This window comes from Chaetura pelagica, unplaced genomic scaffold, assembly GCF_000747805.2.
Source record: "Chaetura pelagica isolate M959 unplaced genomic scaffold, ChaPel_1.0 scaffold112, whole genome shotgun sequence".
In the NCBI taxonomy this organism is placed as follows: Eukaryota; Metazoa; Chordata; class Aves; order Apodiformes; family Apodidae; genus Chaetura; species Chaetura pelagica.
The window spans coordinates 2,404,858-2,414,826 of record NW_009952798.1 but is presented as its reverse complement, the minus strand read 5'-3'; the positions used below and the strand labels follow the sequence as shown (position 1 = coordinate 2,414,826).

The 9,969-nt window shown below is 38.4% G+C and overlaps 1 protein-coding gene across 2 annotated transcripts in view; it reads right to left on the bottom strand.

Annotated features, from left to right (window-relative positions):
- MYPN (myopalladin) overlaps positions 1-9,969 on the bottom strand; it is a 49,535-nt gene that overhangs the window by 22,179 nt on the left and 17,387 nt on the right. For both annotated transcript variants that reach the window (XM_009994852.1, XM_009994851.1), the window contains exons 5-10: positions 8,803-8,874; positions 8,447-8,588; positions 7,457-7,480; positions 5,336-5,452; positions 4,250-4,619; positions 1,685-2,269 (exon numbers count right to left, since the gene is read on the bottom strand). In XM_009994852.1, the coding sequence (XP_009993154.1) occupies positions 1,685-2,269; positions 4,250-4,619; positions 5,336-5,452; positions 7,457-7,480; positions 8,447-8,588; positions 8,803-8,874 (1,310 nt within the window). The remainder of the gene's footprint in view (positions 1-1,684; positions 2,270-4,249; positions 4,620-5,335; positions 5,453-7,456; positions 7,481-8,446; positions 8,589-8,802; positions 8,875-9,969) is intronic.

The window sequence follows — 9,969 nt, the reverse complement described above, 5'->3', positions numbered from 1 at the left end:
GGAATTAAGGACACATATCTTAGAGTGTAAGCATTATAATACTATACTAAGCATCTAAGTCCCATTTATATTTATCCTGGTATAATCATGTCACAAGAAATGTGTGCAGGTACTACCATAGGTATACGATTTCTACATTTTACTGTATCAGGCAATAATTTCAAAGTTAATGCCATTTCATACTGATCTTTTCCTCACATCTTCATTGATGATTTACTCTTTCTAGGAACTGTTACTTCTTTCATTTCAGTCACCCGTTCATGACAGGCAACATCAAAACTTCTTTTCATTTTTATTTCATAGATGTAGCCAGTTTTATTTTACCAAAGTTAAAAATAGTTAAATTCTTAAGTGGGACAGTTGGGAAACTGTGAGAGTGCACTGCTGAAGAGCAGCAGCCACACACAGCTAGAGAGTGTGCAATGTTCTTGTAGTTTACAAGGACTCGGGGTCTTAATAGCAGGGGTTCTAGGTAAAAGGCAACAAGGGCACTTGTTGCTCTGTAGATGTGGAGATTCTTACTGCTTTTGTAACCAGAATTATAACTGATAATGCCAAAAAAGGAAGTAAAATCTTCAGTAGATATTCACAGATTAGCACAGATACTGATCAGGTTCCTTCCTGATCTTTTTTGCCCTCACTTTGACTCTCTCCCATGTCTAGATTTGACTATAAGCACAATGAGCTCTTGTGTGGGAATTCAGCTCTGGGCTTTGACCCAGGAGAGCTGAAAGGAAGAACACTGCATTTAACTACTCTACCTGGTAGACCTATTATAAGGATTTATTTGGTAAAGCCTGTACAACAGTTAGAAGAAGTAAAGCACTTGGCAAGTGTTAAGTGTCATTAATGTGAGGAGAATAGTGCTTGAGCACTTGTGCACCAGCTCTGAAGGAGGAGGAAGGGGGTAGATAAGTAGTTGATTTTTGCTTGCTGTTGCAGTGTTGTGAAAGCAGGACAAAGGCTTGAGTTTGGAATAGTTAAAGCAATCACTGGTTTTAAAATTTCAGCTCTACAAGTAGAGAAGGAACTCTCAAGGTCACAACCTTTCCAGTAGGACATCATCCTTCTTTGCTTCTCTGGCGGTGGCTGTTTTGTCACAGAAGTCATGTTGGCTGCCAATTAAAATATTTATGTGCAAACCTTTAACTCCCTTGAGATTTTCTCGAGGGTTTCTAATACAGAAAGGATTGCAACCAGAAAAATAGCTTTACAGAGGTGATTTCTTGGATTTACCTGGACTAAGAAATAAGTTACATTATGAGGTACCTTTTAAAACTTCACTTGTTGCTTACAACAAGTAAGAATGTTCTGTAGATCCGTAGGCAAATGGTCTTAGAGTGACTTATCTGCAAGCTCATGAAATCTCTTTTCTCCTAGTAGTACAGTCTTGTGAAGCTCTGAGCCCCTATATTCTTGTATATATCTGTTTATAAACTCCCATTTCACTATCTTGAACTTATCTTACCCTGGATGTATCTTATTATAGAAGCTGCTCTTTTTTTCCTCATCTGAATGAAAAGCTTGGATGAAATGACCGGAATATATGAAAAACACTTTTCTACTTTAAGAATGACTTGCAATTCTGTAAACTCCCACCCAGTCCCTGAACAGAAACGTGTCGTAGTTTCCTTTATGAGTATTTTGTGTCCCTGCTTCTGCACAACTGGTTTATGCTACTTACGTGGCTGGTGAACTTCTGGGCAGTCCCATAGCATTGGTGGATGGCACAGTAGGAAGTGAAGGAAGAACAGCACTAAGGAAAGCTACTGGATTCTGAATCCGACCAGTTGGGGAGACAGGAGCAGGAGTCACACTCTGTGGCTGGAACTGTTTTACACCAGATGTAGGAAGTGTTAATGGAGGCATCATGGATTCTTTAGGGCTTGGTAGGGACTGTTCATTTTTGCTGGTAAACCCTCCTGAAGACCTTGGTTGGGCAGAGGGAGGATTTCCTGTGGAATTTTCCTTGTGATTTGTTCTTTGAGTTCCTTGAGGGACGTTGCTGAATGTTGTCACTGAGGAGCTGAAAGAGGAGCTGGTAGGCAGTGTGGTTTGTGATGGTGGGAGCTGCTTCTGTCGGCTGTAGCTGAATGCTTGGGAAGCAGAGACTTTGCTCTGCCTGTACACAGTCGAGGTGGACTGTTGCTGGAGTGAAGTAGCAGAATTCAATAAAGCTGTGTTGAATGACAGCTCTCTTGAAGATGTCTGATACAGCTGCTGTTCAAGCAAGACCTGGTTCTGGAGCTGTTTTAGCTGGGTCTGATCACTGCATATAAAACAAAGATAAGTAAAATGGCCAGAATGTGCCAGCTGACTGCATTTCCATTTGTGAGCTGTGAGAGAAAGAGTCTTTGTCCTGTGATACAGTAAAGAGCCAGAGGAAGCTGCTGCATGACATATGCTGTGACATAATATTAGTTTGTTATTAAAATAAACTTTTCCTTCCTCTCCTCTTCTTTGCCAGAGGCACGAAAGCTTTTTGCCTGAAAAGTATTTGGCTGAAGATGATTCCTAAATTTTAACACATGAAATGTAAATATAAATCTTACTTGAAGATATTTATAGAGTAACGTTGACAAATTCTACTCTATGTCAGCTTAGTACCTCACTGGTTGTGTAACTAAGAGTAGGATTTGGTTTATCAGATTTTAAATGTGTGTTTGTAAGGTAGATTGCAGTTATTTAGCTCCTGTGAAAGTGGGTCCTGAAACCAGAATTTTTGGCTAATAAAGCCTTGCAGTAATCCACCAAAAGACATTTTGCCCATGTGCTGTAGGTGGTGATGACATTTGGTGACAGGCAGGAGTGCATCATCCAGAAAGGACTTGCATTTCATGCAACTGTTGCTTCCTAGATGCTATCAATTGTATAAGTTGTCAGGGCTTTTTTACTTTGCATCTAAGTCCCATGTCAAGTAATTTATTTAGTAATTATATATATATAAATACAGCATATGGAAAACAGGCTAACTTTTCCCCTTCCAAAACAAAAAAGGACATAAATTATATGGAAAGTGATCATGTAATAAATTGTTGAGAATGAAATAGCTATTGTTAAAAAGCAAAAAATGTAGAGGTAGAAACCAAACACAACTTGTACTGACAAACCCAAAACACTAAGTCGACAGAACTTCTTTTTATTAAAAAAAAAAAAAGTTAAAAGGAAGTTTCAATAATGTGTTAAACAAAAATCATATTAAAGGTAGATAAAAATAGTAATGTAGAGCTTTCAAGAAGTTAGAGAGTTTGGGATGGTTGTTGAGCAAAAATCTGCTTTATTCAAGCATGGGACAACTTAAATACTGCTTTTCCTCTCCCTTAAACATACTGTGGCTCTGAAAGGGCTGTGAATATGGGCACATTAAGAAAACACTGCTCCAAGTTCTTCCTCTGTTACATGCTATATAAGTTCTGTCTTCTCACTTGTAATGTTTATAGTGTGAAATTACATCCCTGCTTAAGAGTACCTATTAATTACTCTGTAAACTCCTTCCTCAGCCTTTAGTTGAGGCTTCTGCCTATTTAAGAAATTAAATGAAGGACTCTGCATCCTTTTTGCTAAACTAGATTTTGGAGGTTTCAAAAATGCTGAAAATATATTTCTTAGGAAACTGCCATGTGAATTCCATAAAATGTCCTCTAAGAAAACTACATGACTTCTTAAAATGTCCCCTTGAGCTTACAGTGCACTGATCTTGGATGTGCTTTTCAGTTCAAGTGGTTTTACATTATCAAACATTTCTGAGTATTTTCCCTGTTTTAGGAGGAGAATATGTTTGTGAGACACAAGTCATAAGGCTTGGCCTTTAACACTACAGTTGCCAGCTGGTTGCTGGCCCATGCTGGGTAGAAAGATGGAAATGTTCAGGCACAATGGCATGCTCAGAATTGAGTGGAATATATTTGAAGAACCTGCTTTTATTTTGCCTGCCTAAAAGCATTGTTGTTCACCTTTTGGTTGCAGCAGGAAACATTCTGGAATTAAATAAAATTTCAAAGGGAAAACATTTTCCTTTTAAATTTGGAGAACTCTTTTTTTTTTTTTTGGAGGTTATACAGGAAAAAAAAATACATAGCTCTATAGGATATGTTATCTATAAGTATGGTTAATTAGGCTAGCACCATGTGATCCTGACTGTCTCTTTGTTCTGTGCTTTATTCTTATGGTCGAGTGCAACAGTGTCCTGGTCTGTGAATACTGAATAGTATCAGAGATATTCCTGAGACTTAGAATCCCTTTTACTTACAGCTTTGGTTTAGCCAGTACTGGAGGAGGTTCCTTGGAGGGTGATGTTGGCTCTGGTATTTTCATTGGCTGTCCATTTATTCTCTCTTGGAAATAGTTGGGTCTGATTTGGTTTGTAGCACCGGGTCCATCCTCTGATGATGACTCACTGCCTTTATCATCTTCAGGCAGCTTGAAATGCACACGGAGACCTATCTTGGAACTCGACCTGGGTTCATTGTGGTTCACAAGAACACCTTCAAGTTTAGGCTTAGGGGTTTGATTTATGACATGATAGGAAGGAGTACATGGGGGAGGTTGATGTTCAGCAGCAGTTAAGTTGATTGAGCTCATTGTGTGAAGGGTATCAGCATTACTGTTGTCTTCAGATGCTGAAACTGCAAATACCAAACTTTTGGTGACATGCAAATACAATACATTATAGTGAAATGAAATCACAAAAGTTACAGTTGGAAAAACTCGCTCTGCTGTCAGAGGTTATTTGTTCTCTTTTGTTTAACAACAAATTCTCTTAACAAAGGAATACTGTAAAGGCAGGGGGAAAAGAGACACAGTTCTAGTTTGGAAGATCCAGCAGTGGTCTTCAGCCATGTCCCCTGTGAGTTCCACCAGCATTTTTGAGACACAAATTTTCTTCTCAGAGAATTCTCTTAACTTTTTAGTTAAGAAGAACACTGCCAGAACTTGAACTGAAGTTAACAGTGCACTATGCTTTTCTGGACTGTGCTTTGCTCACCTAACTGCTTAGTGCCTTGGCAGAATAGAGTATGTATGAAAGAATCTGTTCTGAGCTTTCCTCCTTTGGGCTCTGCACCAAAGGGTTATTGAAACAGCAAACTAGACAGTCCATAGCGATTTCAAAAATGGCTGTTGCCCAAATCTTGAGATCAGCATGAGTTACGTTTTTGGAAGGGCTGTGTGGGATTAATTCCCTAATGTTCCTTGTGCCTTCACATTTCTAACTGGGGAAGGACACTTTGAGAAGACACAGCAATCTGCATGTTTGGTAAGCAGCTTGGACTGTAGAGTGCAGCAGCCTGCTCTGCTTGGGTTTGCTAGCAAACAAAGGGCCAAAACAATTTCTTACCTTTGACAGTTAGATGAGCTATACTAGACACAGTGCCATATTTATTGCTTGCAGTACAGGTGAAACTGCCAGAATCTTCTGAAAATACTTCAGCAATAACAAGGGTGCAAATTTCCTCTGCAAAGCATCAGAGCAGTATTATTACTTGAAGTGAACATGCATTGAGCAAAGACACAAAGCTTTGACTACCCTCAGGGACATTTTCTTAAGGTTTTCCACCTTGCTCAGTTTGATTTTTGTTTCACCAATGTTATCAAATTTGGCAGCCTTTGTGTGTGTGCAGCAGCTGTTATCAGCATTGTCTGCAGCAACTGGTACCCTCTGTGCTCCAGCATGCCCCAAAAGAGTGATGAACAGGTGTCAGCAGTGTTTGGAAAACATTAGAAAATGTTTTCCTAATCACATGAAGTACAGACTTCCTCTCTGAAGAACTTAACATTGAATTTGGAGGAGTACAGTGTACTCCGTACTCACAACTCACTAAAATATATGTATTTTATCTCTTTGCAGATTGAAAGATTGGTTGTAATTAACTGGGGACAATTCAAGTGGAGTCACTTTATAAAGTTGAAAATTATAGAACACATGCACATAGACTGACATTTTGCAAAAGTATCAGTGCAGATTTGGAGGTAGAGGAGTTGTGCTCACTGTGCTTGTGGAAAGTTGCTTTTTCACTTAATGGGCATAAAAAATGTGCCAGGAAAACTGTATTAGCAAAAAATAAATTCCATCTTGAAAAGTCCATCTGGAGTTATGACATTCCTGTCTGACCAGTAGTTGACATGCCCAGGCAGTAGCACCAGTAATAAATTCCTATGGTGATGGGATTTTAAAGCTTCCATTTGCCTTGGCAGCTGGGTTGGGGAGGGAGAGTGGATTGAAATGTGGACTGATAACATTTCTTCAACTAGTCAGTGACTATTTTGCTACCATTTCTCAAGAAACTGTCCTAAAACCCTACAGGATTCATGTTTTATGAGTATTTCAGTAAAAGACCGTGCCACCCTTACACTTGATTGTTTCATGTGGTCACTGAGGAAAATCAAGTAGCAACAAAGAGACTCTTTGCTAACAACTATAGAAGAATAATAGTTTATTATAGTACTAGGATTATGGAACTAGTTTAAAGCATTCTAGTATCTAGTTTGTGATACTTGCATTTGCCAACCACTGCATGCATGGAAGTCCAGATTCCTTCTGATTGAGCAGCAGGTGATGAGGCAGTGACAACTGCACCCAACTGATTACCCTCTAAAAACTGCTTCACATTACTCAGCAGTGATGCCACTGGACAGTAAAGGAATGGCATCAGTGGGTTCTGGTAGAAGCCCCATGTATTCATTCCTAAGACTCAATGAGAGACATTGCAGAGAGAGGGAGTCTCTTTCAAGACACTTTTTCGGGTAAAATAACTTCTAACAGGGCAAGGAGAAGAATTACAGAAGTTTATGTTCTGTAAGAATTAATAGTGCTTTGGGAATTTTCTGTCTTAGGAGGGGCAGCTTTGTGTTTTTAATAGTGAAAAGCAGAACAAGGAGAGTGATTGTCTTGGGGAGAAGAAATGAAAATCTACAAGGCCCCTTTGCTCAAAGCAGGCAGAGTAGCCTACATTCTTCTCTGACACTTGAAATTAGCAAATCCAGCCACTTTTGTAGGATTTGGTGGTATCAGGAGTGAAACACCTGATGTGATGCTCTCATATTACGCTGGTAGGGAGCAAAGGGAATGGCTGACATGGCTAAACGTCTGATGCAATGTTCCCTAACTAGTAAACTAGATAAAAATAACTCACTCCTACATCATCTGTTGTATTTCTAAATCTCAGATGTATGGGGGACCCTCACATTAATTTTGTTGAGCTCAGAAGGTGGTAACATTTAGGTCCTAAGTTAGAACTGGGTCGAAGCAGAATGAAAACATTTTCTTCCAAAGTGATAGAATTAATTCAAATTACATGTTTATGGAACAGTCTACAGTGAAATGCATCTCCCTTGTAACTATAGAACATGGGGAAAAGAAGAAATTCTATTAAATATGGAGTTTACATCATTAATATTTTGTGAGGTTAAATCGCCATGTGTATAATCAAGCAAGTATGAGCCTTTTGATGATCCTTACCTGGCTCAGCCATAGATCGGGGTTCTAAAGGGAAGAACAGGAGAATTAGCAGATTGAATATACTTACTTTTGGTAATAGTTTTATTTGGTTTTGGTTTTTTAATTAAGCACTAAATGTGAAGCTTGCTCTTCTCAATATGATGGAATGCTCCTTTTGATCCAATTTTCTTTTTAAAAGAGGGTTGATGGAGACAGCCAGGCCTTATACTCAGTGGTATGTCAAATCCACTGAACAATATGAACACTAATTAACACTTTTTAAAACTTATACATAGGAAATAAATTCTACAAGAAGTATTTTTTTGCAGTGTTCTACTACTTTATTGTGTCTTGAAGACAATTCTGAAACTATTGCACACATTTAATCGAATGATGATAAAACATTGTTTCATTTAGGTTTGATTTAGTGTGGTACTTAAGGAATTTCTATTGAGCTTTGGCTGTTTTAGCATACCAGTGACTTAGGAGGAAACTGCAGATGTTCTGGCTGCATTTGAAAATTAAAGTAGATGTACCTCTCATGTATCATGTGCACACACACACACAAACACACACACGTGTGTAATCATGCTAATGTGTACATCACATTTCCTTTGTGGATAAATAAGCAATCCACTGCTCATAAGCACTATTGCAAGATCACTTAACTAAAAGATGGGGGTTTATGGGCCATGGAAATCTACCTAAATGGCATAAATACAAAGAGAGGAAGTAAGGCTGAGTTAGAAAAGGACATTGGAGTGGCAAAGGGACCAAAGCAGAAGGCAAAACAATTCAGGAGTTTGGGGAATCTCAGATGAATACTACCTGTGAGTTTGCTGTTCAACTCGTCCACAATTTTGGCTTCTGCAACCCAGATTTATTGCCATCAATACGGCTAATATAGTTCTTGCCATTGTAATAAGTATTTCAAAGTTTTGCTATGTCAGCAATTTTGTTGCTTGCCTGTATTTTATTAGACATTAGAGTATTTCCGCACAAGAAACATACTTTTCTGTAATATCCTAAAATCTGGAGAATCTTCTATCAGTGTTCCTTCTCTATACCATTCAACCTTTGGGGAAGGAGCTCCTTTCACACGACATTCAAAGACAACAAGCTGCCCCTCAGAAGCTGAAATATCCTGTAACATCTATTAGAGAAAATGAATAGACAGTCAGTAAATGTCTTATTGGTCTGGAAGGCATATTGATTTCAGTAAGATTTCATAAAGCCACTTAAATCCTTGAATTGCTTAAGAAATGCATCATTTCTGGTTTTATCTTTGATAGCTAGAAAAATGTAAATATCTCTTAATACAATTAATTGACCTCTTTAGTTTCCAAATATGTGATAGAACAAATTACCTTTGTAAATACAGGAGCAGCAATTATAGGTCTTCCATCCAATCCTTGCAAATAGTTAGTGGGGCTTTGAGCCTGTAGGTGGCAAAACATCACATGATGATGTTTAGGTGCAGAGAGGATATTTTCCATATACAGGAGAAACATTCTCTTGGAATGACACAAAAGAGATTTTGGTGGATGAAGTCCAAAGCAAAATATTTAAGGCAATGAATCGAAGTTGCTCTGTTGTGAAGAGCTAGTAGTGATCTTTCTGGATGGGTTACTGTCTGAGTAAAGGCTGTTATTGCCTTATTGAATGAATCATGGCAAGGAAAACTTCAGTGCATTAAAACATCTGTCATTAATACTTCACTAAGGCAAATCCATGTAGGCTGCTTGGTGGTAGCCTCCTTTATAAAATTCTGACTCACAAAGTTTTTATGGATGTTAATAAGGAAAATTTAAGTCAAGTGTGTGACTGCTACTGTAATTCTTCTCCTTTGCCAAAAGCAAACAATTTACAAGGTGGAATATCACCCTACTGATCCTACTCAGTGAAATCAGCATGAAATTACTCTCCTCCTGGAAAACTTCCATATATAACTTCATTAATGGGGTTTTCCATTTTAGCGAAATAGAAGCTGCCCCAGAACAGCAGAATTAGTGATTCAGTATCTCAGGGAGCATAGCCAAATTTTATAGATGGTGTCTTATAAGCCAACAAGATTAAAAGTGGTCATTTTTGAGATAACTGTCACTCTTGACTTAGGCAACCTCTGGCAGAATGTTGCAAAGGCTTAGTTCTGTTCTCCTTGGAGTCAAAACTAAATGGGCATTCATCTCCTATTCACTCTCTCCTTGTTTGTGACAACCTCATTTGGAGTGTCAAGTGAGGTTCCCATTCACTTCTCAGTTTGAAGTAAATATGGCTCTTCTTTCCTATTAGGCAAGAACTCACAGCTATTAATATTCTGAGAGCTTGTAACAAAAAAGACTCAAAATGCCTGCTAATGTTAATTAGAAACTCTTTGATATGGATATTAAAATGTTGTGTGGTAAATAGGGATGTTTATATATAAAGTCAACTTGGTAGTGAAATCATTTAGCTTAAAGTAGGTTTAATTGAAAGAAGGTGATTTGAAGTGAGTTGTGTAGAAGGGGAGAGGAGAAAGTTGCAGGCTGCTGCTC